General features: G+C 40.7%; 1 protein-coding gene across 2 annotated transcripts in view; it reads left to right on the top strand.

Annotated features, from left to right (window-relative positions):
* GAD2 (glutamate decarboxylase 2) overlaps nucleotides 1-4692 on the top strand; it is a 41682-nt gene extending 36990 nt beyond the window's left edge. For both annotated transcript variants that reach the window (XM_027658675.1, XM_027658676.1), the window contains 2 exons: nucleotides 1295-1384; nucleotides 2032-4692. In XM_027658675.1, the coding sequence (XP_027514476.1) occupies nucleotides 1295-1384; nucleotides 2032-2205 (264 nt within the window). In that variant the 3' untranslated portion in view covers nucleotides 2206-4692. The remainder of the gene's footprint in view (nucleotides 1-1294; nucleotides 1385-2031) is intronic.
* The last annotated feature ends 8196 nt before the right edge of the window (nucleotides 4693-12888 follow it).

Below are 12888 nucleotides of genomic sequence, written 5' to 3'. Positions count from 1 at the left end.
TGGGGGTTACAGTGCCCCACACAGCTCCAAAAGTACAGTTGTGCAAAGTGGTTTTATCAGCATCCTCAGGTGGGCAGTTGCAGGGAACCTGGGATAACGTGGGGTGATCTGCACTGTGATCCCTGCTGTGATGTGGTGTGGCACAGCAGGGCAGGGTCTAGTGTTGTTTGGGAGCCCAGCTGGCTCATGGGGCAGAAGTTACACCTGTGTAGAGTGCAAATGTCTCTAGGCATGTTATTTCTGTGGAGGGAGTCCAGCTGAGATTGGATCCCTGGATGCCAGGTGTTCAGCTGGAGCACAGCGCCCAGGGCAAGGCAGTGCAGCCTGGGTTGGGTGGCCGTACCTCTGAACGGCACCAGAATGTCTGGTGTTTGACCATTGCTTTGTGGACAACCCTCTCCAGCTGTGACGGAAGGGGACAGGCCTGGTAGAGACCCCTGTTATAAAGTTAAGTGGTGTTTTGCCTGTAAAAGAGAACAAGGTTAAACATCACTATGTTTCTTCAGCGATCACAAGCTCATACCCGCATGCCACTATGGAATTTATTTTCCCCACCTCACACATCATCACTGAATTTGGTCCACTGGGTCTGATGATGAGTAAAGGAACTGGCAGCAGTAGGAGTTTCTGTAACTCACACATTCAGCATCCAGCAAAGATGAACATAGTAAAGCAGGCAACTGTTGGGAGATTGCAGAAATACACAAAATGTCAACTAGTTCTTACTTTATACCTTTCTCCTTTCTCTCATGTCATTAAATGAGATAAGACACTGTGGTGCATGCATATTAATATAGCAGCTAGCTGAATCAAATTGAGAAGTAATAAATTTCATTAAATGTAAGAAAATCTTAAACTGTCTTATGCACCACCTGTGGCTCCTGTTTACGGAATCAGATTCTATATTATTCTGTCATCTAATAAAAGTAAATGACATGGTCTTCACCTCTAAATTATCTGTAATAGACTCTTGCTTTAGCTACATGAGCCCTCCAGTCCCTGGAGGGGACAGGATCTGCAAAATCTAGATGCTTCTCAGAAAGGCATAAATATATTTGCCCAGCTGGATGATGTGTTTCTGCGTCAGATGTGATCTGACACCCTGAGAATAAATTGCTTAAAATTATCTTTTCTGCATTAATAATGATGATGACTCTCAGTGGACCACAATAATGAAAACCATTGACTGCTGTCACAGTATGATGTATGAGTGGGAAGGAAGGCATGAACTTAATTGCAATTGAGATATTACGAGCATTTCTTACGGTGTAAACCATTATTATTCTGTGTTTAGCCTCAGCACACAAATGTCTGCTTCTGGTATTTACCTCCCAGCTTGCGTGGTATGGAAGACAGCGAAGAAAGAACGAGCCGCCTGATGAAGGTAAGCAGTGTCCTCCGGGATATCACGCAGGGAACAGTGAAACCCTTTCAGGCAGGCAATCCCCAAAATGATCTCCAGGACATGGTCACCTCATGATGTTCTGGCAAATGACACCCCCATGATTATTTTACTGCAGGTTAGTGTGGCACCACCTTGCTCTGGTCCCCAAGTTTAGGTTTGCCTAATCTCTAGAGCATTTATTTCCTCCATGTGTATTTACTGAAATTACTGTGAACTGCAATCACTAAACCCAGCAAGTGCAGGAGAAGTTCAGTAATACTACAGCACTTTGGCGTATGAAAAGAAGATGGTAAACGACTGTAACCATGTTTTGAACACTACAAAAACCAGCAATATTGAGAAAGTTAGCAGAGGGAAATTTCCCCAGTGATTTTATGAGCAGGACAAAGAAACAGGATAAACCCAATGTCTTTTCAATGAGATATTTGTTCCTTAGTGGGGGTTAATGTTTTTATCAATATTGAATGTGATTTCGTTTCAACTGCTTCTTGTAGCTCTTCATATTTTTTAAAAAAAGAAAGCATACTCTGTTTAGTAATAATGAGGATGAGGATGATAATGAAAATAATTATAATGATTACAATAATAATAATAATCATCACCCTCTGCTTTTTGTTACTCTGCAGGTGGCACCAGTGATAAAAGCCAGGATGATGGAGTACGGCACAACCATGGTGAGTTATCAGCCCCTGGGAGACAAAGCAAACTTCTTCCGGATGGTCATCTCAAACCCTGCGGCAACTCACCAAGACATTGATTTCCTGATTGATGAAATAGAACGCCTGGGACAAGATTTATAATAACTGGGTGTGAAAGTCTGTTCCTGGACCTCTAAGTAGACAATTAAGTTGTCACAAACTGTGCGAATGTATCTGTAGTTTGTTCCAAAGTAAATCTATTTCTATATTGTGGCGTTGGAGTAGAGTACAGTTTAAAATCAAGAAACATGGCTCCTTTAAAGTCCTTTCCTGAGTTTTAGAATGCCTCCTTAATAATTAGCTGCACAAAAAGCTGCATTGATACAAATAAGGAAGAACAGAAGATACTTAAATATTATCCCAAGTTTTAACACAGTGATTTCTTTAAATTAAAAAGCAATTGGACTGAATGATGCCAAAGTTGCCCAAAATTATGACAAAATCAAATTGGGAGAAGCAGGCGGCAGGGGTGGTGAGATGCAGAATATACATACTGTATGTTTGAAAGTGAAAGGATTTTGCCTTTTTCGTAGTATTAGAACAGAATTTCTAATTTACCTATAGCAACATTTCAAATGTATTTAAATAGGTATAGTTTTACAAAAGGAAATATATATATATATATAAAAAATCCTATTTTGTAAACTATATATTTTTATTTTATATGGGTTATAAAACTGCAAGGACAGAAGCTGAAAATTAACTAGGATTCTTTTTCTTTTAATGGAGGTGCCTCAAATATTTATTAGTGCTTATTTTAAAATATAAACCCACATAATAAATTCTTTCTCCATGTCATATGGATTGTACATCTCCAGGATTGATTACTGAGAAACCTCAAGAGTACTGCAGCTCTTACAACCACTTAATAAGATCAATTACAGTACAACAATAGGATGCTATTATTCCTAATTATGTTTCCCACTTGGCCTAAGCAGACGCACAATCAGTATACAGTGCTAACCAAGACTGAAATAAGGTTGTATTTAGATGGTTTCTGTTTCTGTGTTTAAAAAACCTATTAAAAAAAAAGTCACATGTCTAAATAAATGCTTATCTCAAAAGTATTTTTGCTATGCACAGTCCAAAAACTACATGGAAAATTTTAATTTTCTGAAATTCCTACTAAAAAAATAGCATACAACCTCACAGCTACATTAAGAAGGTAAAGACTTCTTACAGATGTACAGGTTTGTAAGACAAGGCCTAAATTAAATATGACTGTAATCTGAGTGACAGGAATGAGATCTAAGTAACAAACTGTTTTGTCAAAGGATTTTCACAGTGCTGGACTCCATCCTTGTGTACAACAGCTTTTGAAGTTGCAGAAAAAATTGAGATAAGGCTATATCTGCCAAAAAACAGCCACACAGATCCTCACAACCTTTTTAGAAGCATAACTCTTGCAGAATTCATTTGCTGCATCCTTCCTTAAAATTAGAGGTGTCTCTGGCATAGAAACTGAAATTTGTCCTTTTTCCCCCCGATGTCTGGAAGTGTTGGTAAGAGTTCTGCGGCTTAGGCCTGTCTACTTATAACCCTACTAAAGTTTTGGTTTTAACTTTGCCTAACAGCCAACTTGTGTTTGTAAAGCAATATTGTTTTGCTGTCTCTAAAATACTTGAAACAAAAAAAAAAGAAGTGCAATGTGGTTTTAATTTCATCTAAAATAGATAAATGGAGTATTGATTCAATGTAATATGATGAGCACATAAAGAGGAAATAAATTGTGTCTGTAATTGTGTTGCCTTTATTATATTGATAGTACTGTTTTGTCACCTCAGATTGAGGCTGTGCACTTTAGATTTAACTGTACAATGTTGCAAATCAACATGTGTTGCTGTATAAGCTTGTACAATATATTATTGGTATGTTATTATTTGTGTGGTAGTAGTATTGACTCTTGATATTGTAAGAACTGCATTCACACCCGTCCCTCTACTATATCTTTGCTTGTTGTTAACCTCTCCTTGTCAGCTTTTGGGCAGGCCTCTCACCTCACTTTAGTGGACTTCCATTGCTACCTGCGATGCATAATGTTGCAACTCAAGCTATAGAGGAGATACCAATTCTATCAGGAAGGCCTTCAATGTGACCTTTGCTAAACGTGTCAAAATCAGCAGACCAATCACTGAAATACTGGATAGAGCAGCAAATTACATTCTTTTTTCTTGCTGGGAAAAAGGCAAGCAAAGAACTTGTGAAGTAAAAATAGAACAGGGACAATGATGAAGGTGATCAGTAGCCTGGTTACATCTTGCATGTGCAATTCCGTTTTAAAGTGCTAAGTGCAAACAATGTATTTATTACATGTATGTGCCAATCCAAGATTTACATTTGGTGTTCCAGGAGAACCAGCATTTTTTTTTTTTACACATTACTGTACTTATTGCAGCCAGGAAAGAGCGGCGTAGCAATCTGTTCTTGTGTTTGACCAAAGTATCTTATCTGTGGTGTTGATCTAAATCCAAATAAAAGTGTAAAATGTGACTCTGGGTCTTTTCATTAGCAGCACTGATGGGCACTGGAGAGTTTGTCACTTGTGCCATTACAGAGCAAGGCCCCAATAAAGAGAATGTTTAATTGGAACTTGCTATGTCTCCTTCTGGATTTTTTCATTATGAGATGTGTTCTGTTAACTACTGTAACATAAAAATACCAATTCCATCACCAGACCCTTTCTGAGGCAATACTCAGCACCACCATACCAGGGTAAGTCTGCCATCTGGTATTCCTTAACTTATCTTTACAAGACAGATTTAGTTGCTTTTTAATCCTCAGGGTCAATTTTTTTATGTTTTGTTTTGTCTTTTCATTACACAAGTGCTTATCCCTAAATTAGCCATGAACTCAAATCAGCCTTCAGCACAGCAGGGAAAGCAGTCAGGCCACTTGCCAGGACAGCCCAGACTATACAATGGCAACAATTTAAAAGGGCCATGAAGTGAAAAAGACAACCAGTACAAAAACTAATATTTTAATAGTGATGTCTCCCCTGGCCCAGGGCCTTGTTCCTTCAAAATCTGTCACCTGTCTGCTGTATTTTCCTTCCACCCTCTGAAGTGTTGCCCAGTGTGATGCCAGCAGCAGAGAAAGAAAACCAAACTGTCCTGTCAAAGCAGCAGCAGTCAGAAAGCTTTTACCTGAATGGGAGAACATGTGGGAATGTTACTGTCCTTACCTCGATGAAGCTCTTCATCTGGCACTGGTAGAGAGAGCCTTTTGGAGCACTACACTCACAGGAGTGTGTGAGCTTGGGCTTTGCTCTAAACCCGTTCCCCCCAAGAGCTATATGGAGCCTCTCTGAGAGAGAGTGGGCTGGAAAAGATTTGTCCAACTCTGTTTAGCAGAGAATCCTCTCTGCACTTAAGACAGGCAGAGAGAGAGGTGTGAACATCGGCACATGATTTTGAAGTCCATACCTGTAAAGAACAGCAAGACTATCTGTAGAAGTGATTGATTTGCTTGACACTGAGTAGTTAACAGCTGGTGCGGGGTTAATATAGAAAAAACAGTGTAGGTGGGCTCTCCTGCAGCTTCTGCAAATCCTCAGCCCAGGATCCATGTTGGTCAGAGCATGAGAGGGGCTGAAGGGGAGATAAGAAGCTGAAGTTCTCAGCCCAACTGGTCTGACAAGACAGGATGGACCACACAAAGACATGGCTGACGTGGTGATTGGATCTCAATGATTTTAGCACCTCATGAATGCTGCTTGCTCTTCTGACAGTGTCCTCTACGAGGGACGCAGAGAGAATCCCTTGTCTATCCTGAAGACCACAGCTCCAAGTAAGGAAGGTATAAGTATCAAGTTAGTTGTAATGAACATATTCCAGCATGGTTAAGGAAGGAACAAAGCAAGACAGAGCTCAAGAAAACCTGTATCTTTTATCTGACTCAGCCAGGCTAACTGCCAAGTAGAAAATCATTCTAGATAGAAAGTGAGCTCCACAGAAAGCCACAGAACACTGTCTTTAATGTGTTAATGTCTTAGACTTACAGTGACTGAACCATCAACTTTATACCTGACCAACCTAACTAAAGGGAGTAATTCAGCCATTAAGGGAAAGCCAAGTGCTGCAGCTGGAAGAATTACAGCCCTGACTTTGCTCTTCACTGACAAGACAGAACGTCTGCAGGTTGTGGCACTGTTCATTATGGCACTATAGGATGCAGGTATATAGATTTTACACTGTACTTTGGAGTAAGACATTGGGTCTGAGATTAGACTCAGAAGAAAAGGAATACTCTTTTTTATAAGAATAAAAGCCTTGCTGCTGAGATTCTCGCTTCACAAAGAAAGATGAAAAAAAATAAGCTCTGTAAGTTCATATTGCATGAACAGAGTAAAGGCTGTTTTCTCCAGGCACAGAAAAGTCACAAGCCAAGCAAAGCTGGAAACTTCCAGTTCTGCCACTACTCTGCAACAGCTGCCCCTGTGCATGTTCTCACTCCAGCTGATGCCTGATGCTGAGAATCCCAAAGGCATTCAGAGACTTTACTTCCATGATGTGAACCCAGATTGCTTAATCCCAGTCCTTTAGTAACTTTCAGCCTGTGACCTCTAATCCCCTATGGATAATTTCACAGAGGTCTGTGGCCAATAATCAGGAATGGCAACTTCAGTGTACTGCTCTGCAGTATGTGAAATTTCTAAAGGAGTCCTCATATTCCATAGAAAGATTTTAGACGCTCATGACTCAAAAGTCTTGAAAACTGCACAATTAGGCAACCTTTCTTTCCAAAACACTTCATTTGGCATTACAAGTAACAGGGTCTAGCATACGACTGGCATCTACTACTGCCTGCACTAGGCACTACAGTCATGTAACATTTATTTTAACTATTTAGCTGCAGAAAGATATGTTCTGCACAACAAGCATTAAATTAACATGCAGGACAGGGAGCCTAAGAGTACCTATACTTAATTTGCCCCATTACCTTAGAAACTTTTATCATTTTATATAATCTTGTATCAGTAAATTTCCATTTTCTCCCACTTCTACATTCTCTGCATGACGGACTTCTATTTTCCTACCCATCCTCCTCTGTCCTGGTAATGAAAGTGGTTCTGGAAGAAAGAACAGATGTTTGGGACTTGATGTAAACATATTTTTGTTGCTCTGAGAAACTAAAAAGAAATGGTTTATCATAAAATAGTTAGCTGCAGACTGCAGCTTTTTAAAGACAGTCTATGAAGAGTGATCAGGCAGTGTGGTTGGTGACTGCACACACACTGAGACTGCCCAGCAGAGCTTCCCGGGTGCTCCTGTGCTGAGAGGCAATGCCCACCACGGGAAGTGACTCCACAATAGTCCTTGCCAAACAGCTACACCAGCTAACTTCCTGGTTCAGATGAACCACTGCTGTGTGTATTGCATTGGCAGCCCGTGAAAGCCCAAGCCTGGTAGCAGTAAAAGCTGTAATACTGTCAGCTCCAGATCTAAAAGCATTGAAGAGACTTGGTGCACAGGACTTCAACTCGTATGGGGATTTTTTTCTTTCACCAATGTTTCCTTCTGATCAGAAGAGACTGTGGAAACAAAATATGAAGCTTCCAGGCAATTCTGTTTGGATTCAGTTTTCAATGAACTTGACTTTGGAACATAGGGAGTTCAGAGCTGCTCTGTTTCCTTTCGTGAATTCCCAGATGCATGACTTCCACCAGCATGTTTGGTAAAACCTCCTGGCTGCTGAAAACTCAAAGAAACCAGGACTACAGCTCTACACAGTGCCTGCAGAGAGGATTCCTGGAGACTGGACCAATAAAGCTGTCCTTCCTCGGGGAGGTGGGATAGTGCACTTTCCTTCCACAGCAACCACCAGGTCCCATCTAGGAGAACACATTTTGATGAGTTATGAATCTGCATCCCTTATCCTATGGCTATTTGCTCTTGCACCAGCAGTTTGGGCTGCTACTCCAGATTAGCCTGTCTATATTAAATTGAGAATTAAGCTGTATTAATAGTGAAACTAATGAGAGTTGGCAAGCAGGATATTAATAAAATGCAAAGTTCCTTAGGTAAGCCCCTACTACTCAGTGAGATTCGTGACAGTTCTGAATGAAATTTTTAGACCGCAAGATTATCAGTGTTATTTTCTGTAATAACTTTGGATAAAAATAGAATTGTTTCCTGTTTTAAGTCTACAGACCCAATAAGCTACCTCAAGAATTCATATCCAACAGGCAAATGATAAATGGTAGGGTTATGATATAGTATAAGTGCCTCCATATCTCACTCTGTCCTTTTACCTTCAACACAAATGAGCTGTGATACTGCTTACTACAAAAGTATTTTCCTCGCTTAAACAAACAGAGATCTGTCTATTTAAATCTCACATTTACTAAAATTTCAATAGATGTCAGTAGTTGAAAGAAATAATCACATTAAAGTGAAATACAAAATACAAATGATTAATGGTTGTGCTCAAAATTGTCAGTTGATATGCTCACTTTACTTAGGGCCTTGTTTGTGCATATTACAGTTCATTTTACACTGATTCATTTCTCCCTTTGCCATTTCTCTTAATTCACAGTGTCATGTTTTTATGAGCTGGTGTTGTAGAAAAATCTACAAGTGCATCATGTGTTGTTGACATGACAATGGCAACCCAAGAGGTATGCACAGATCACCTCACCACTTTGCCATTGGTTCTGAAACAGCCCACCTTTTATTTACTGCTGTGATAGACTTTGTCTTCCATAGATGACAACTGGCAATCATTTTTGTCCTTTTCTTCAGCTAGTTCAGCTACAGTCATTATGAAAAAAGAGATAAAAATAACCGAACTCAAAAAACCTTCCAGTGATTGGAGCTGATTGCAGATGCCTCAATTGCAATGCAGCTGAAATTACTCATGTATTACAGTGCTTGAAAGCAATTTTCTTGCAGTAACTCTTAAATAAATTGTAGCTATTGATCACTAGCCTTCATATTTTCTGCACAAAAAGCCTCCTCTTTGTTTACATTGTAGGCAGCCCCGCTTGCTCCCAGGCTTGTTTTTAGAATGAACCAACTAAACCACTTCTAGGGGAAACAGGACACATTTGACAGGATAGGTCACCACAGAGTCTGATCCAAGCAGACAGCACATATACAGACTGCACCAAGGTTGACTTCTGCATCACACAGGACGTTGCAATTTAGAAAATACTCTTGCTCTCTCTCGGGTACACAAAAAAATACGCTGGTGTCATGCACAGAGACATCATTCTGCAGACTGCAGCAGAGTCTCTCAGAACTCATAGAATCATACAATCGCTTTGGTTGAAAAAGATCCCGAAGATCACTTAGTCCTATTGTTAACCTAACACTGCCAAGGCCACCACTAAACCACGATCCTAAGTGCCATATTTACACCACTGTTGACTGTGTTGTCCATCATCCTTTGCTGTATTACTACATAGTCATTGAACATGAACTAATTGAAAGTTGACTCTCATGAAGGATTGCCACAGGAAGAGTAACAAACAGCAGACAAAATAGGCTGAAGAGCAAGAAAGGCTCTCCTCTCTCGTTCAGTGTTTTGTCGTTGAGACGTTAAAAAATGACACTGTGAGGTCTCAGGTCCAAACTCTAATTTTGTCTGATGAGACCTGAATCCACACCAGCACACTGCAATAAAGTGATTGTTGGTGTGTATAGGGACAAGAAATGCTCTCAAATCCCTTCTGTGGACATGTAGTCTGGGTGAAGCTGTGACAGGGTTGGTACAAAACTGGTTAATAAATGTGCCCAGAGAGTTTTTTGTAGGTGGCACAGAGAATGGCTCTGCATAAGTCTGTCCCAGACTTGATTTTGTTCAGCTTCTCACTAACGACTCAGACAGTGAAATACAGACTACACCTATCAAGTGCCTAGATGGTGCGGTGCAAGGAAGGGCAGAAGTCTGGGAAGAACAGGGGAAGGGCAACAGCTGAATTCAAATCAATCTTGACAACCTGGAAAAATAGTCGGAAAAAATAGGTTAAAGTTCAGTAAATGCAAGTGAAGGGCGTTACTTCAAGCAGGACTGTGGTGGGTAGACCTGGGCTGGACACTAGGTGCCCACCTCTCACTGCCCTCCTCGGCAGTGCAGGGATAAGAAAATATAACAAAAGGTTCATGGGTTTAGATAAAGATGGGGAGAGATCACTCACCAGTTGCTTTCATGGGCAAAACAGACTCACCTTGGGGAAATGATCTTAATTTATTACCAATCAAATCATAGTTGGATAATGACAAAATAAATCTAAATCTTAATACACCTTCTCTCACCCCTCCCTTCTTCCTGGGCTTAACTTCACTCCAGATTTTCTCTATCTATGCCCCTGCAGTAGCACAGGAGGATGGGGAATTTTGGTCAGTTCATCACACATTGTCTCTGGCATTCCTTCCTCCTCAGGGGGTTAACTTCTCACACTCTTCCACTGCTCCAGTGTGGGGTTGCATCCACAGGAGACAGTTGTCCATGAACTTCTCCAACATGAGTCCTTCCCACACACTACATTTCTTCATTAACTGCTCCGCGTGGGTCCCTTCCATGGGGTGCAGTCCTTCATGAATAGACTGCTCCAGCGTGGGTGTCTCACAGTCACAGGTCCTGCCAGGAGCCTGATCCAGTGTAGGTTTCCCACAGGGTCAGAGCCTCTTTGGTTGCATCCTCCTGCTCTGGAATGGAGTTCTTCAGGGGCTGCAGATGGATCTCTGCTCCGCTGTGGACCTCCATGGGCTGCAAAGGCACAGCCTTCTTCACTGTGGTCTTCACTGTGGGCTGCAGGGAAATCTCTCTCTGGCACCTGGAGTTCCTCTCCCACCTCCTTCTTCACTGACCTCAATATTGGCAGAGTTCTAGCTCTCACATATTCTCATTCTTCTCTCCACTGCTGCTTTTCCTCTTCATAAATATGTTATCCCAGAGGCTCTACCACCATCACTGATGGACTTGGACAGCAGTGGGTCCATCTTGAAGCCAGCTGATATTGGCTCTGCCAGACGTGGAGGAAGCTTCTGGTTATCTTCTCACAGAAGCCACCCCTGTAGCCCCCTGCTACCAAAACCTTGCCACTAACCACAGTCACTGAAGGTGCGTTATGCAACACCCTTTCAAAGAAAGGTCTCAATTACTGCTGAAAAATGTTTTACCAGTGAGAACAATTATGTAGTCAGTTTGGAATATATGAGTGGGAAAATGGCTTACACTACAGACTGAGTCATCCCTCGGATCTAGTCACCGGAGATGATTGGTGCAGCCTCCATGAGGACATAATACTCAGTTTTAGGCATCACACTTCCAGGAAGACATCAAGAACACAGCAATAATTATTAGCAACCTAAAAACATACAATCTTCAAGGAAATACTAAAAGTTGAACTGTCTGTGTAAAAACATGTAAAAAATTATGATGAAAGTCCACTAATATCTAGAATTCTGCTATAGAGAGAAAGGGATTTTTTTCCCTGTGGGCTCAGACAAGAAATAATGTCTTCAAACTCCAGCAGAAAAGATTCAATTCGATATTACAAATAGCTTTCAGTGATAAAGGTAATGAAACCTCAAAATAGATTACCTTGGAAGACCATGGGATGCTGGAAATCTTCAGAACAGAATGGATGAATGTTAAGCAAGAAACAGCTGATCCCACTTTGAGCAGAGGGATGGACCAGGGACCCTCTGTAAGTCCTTCTTGCTGTATTTTGGTACCCATGCAGGAGGGGCACTAAACGTGCCATCATTTAGAAGATGAATTTCTTTGTTAGTCTTTCCTGTCATTTCTCTGTATTTCAGTCATAGTTGGAAGACCTTACAGTTTTTGTGCTGGTGAGTCATTTAGCAACAGGAAATGTTTTGTTTTAATCTCATCTTCAGTATCATCATTTTTAAAAGAGAGAAGTTGATGCAGGACTGTGCAATTAAATTGTTACATTTGTAAACAGACTAATAATACATTGGTAGCAGTTGGGATATGCTCTACCCTTCATTGCTAGCTATCTGGAGAAAGCTGTTGATAAAATTAAACAGCGTTTTATATATGATTACAGTGATTCCTATTTTTTTCCTAGTCATATACTTTCATCTAAGCATTTTAATGACCAACATTTATATATTCATTAAATAAAACTGTTCCTTTCATCTTGTTTTCTTGCTTCTAATGCATAAATATGTCTCTCCTCAGTACCTCATTTTCTTGTATTTTTTCCTCTGATGTTTATACTTATATCATGCTTTATCTTCATCCAAATTTTACTGCCATATGTCTATAAAGATAATGTTTTTATCAATGATGCACACAACAGAGGTGAATAACAATGTGGAATTAAACCTACTAAGCTGTTAATATAAGACGCTTTAGTTGCACTTTCTGCCCAGAAACATTTACTTTTCTGTAGAGGGTATTCTACATAATGTAGCTTAAAAAAGAAAAGCTCAAAGCATAGGTACATGGACTGGTTTGGGGAAAAGTGAGTCAGAGAGATTATGGCAGGGCATGAAGTCATGCTTTCACATTTCAGGAATTAATTGGCTGCTAAGAAGGAGTGGCTGAAGCGTAGGAGGAAAGTTAATTTTGGTGGGCACCAACAAAGAGCAGAGGGATTCGTGATGCTTTTATTTCTCAATCCCGCTCCAATAAAAATTAAACCTGTGAAAAGGCTTTTTAGAAGTCAAGGCAAGCTGATGTGAGGATGCTGTGCTGAAAAGATGATGTCTGCTTTCAGGCTCACCACCTCCAGCCAAGACTTCTGCTGCAAGTAGCACATGAAGTGAAGTGGGGCTGGGCTGCAGCCCGTCTGAGCATCCTGGCACACCA

Source organism: Corapipo altera, unplaced genomic scaffold (genome assembly GCF_003945725.1).
Source record: "Corapipo altera isolate COAL_440 unplaced genomic scaffold, ASM394572v1 63, whole genome shotgun sequence".
NCBI lineage: Eukaryota > Metazoa > Chordata > Aves > Passeriformes > Pipridae > Corapipo > Corapipo altera.
Note: the sequence above shows the minus strand (reverse complement) of the source record. Positions and strands in the feature narration are given on the sequence as shown.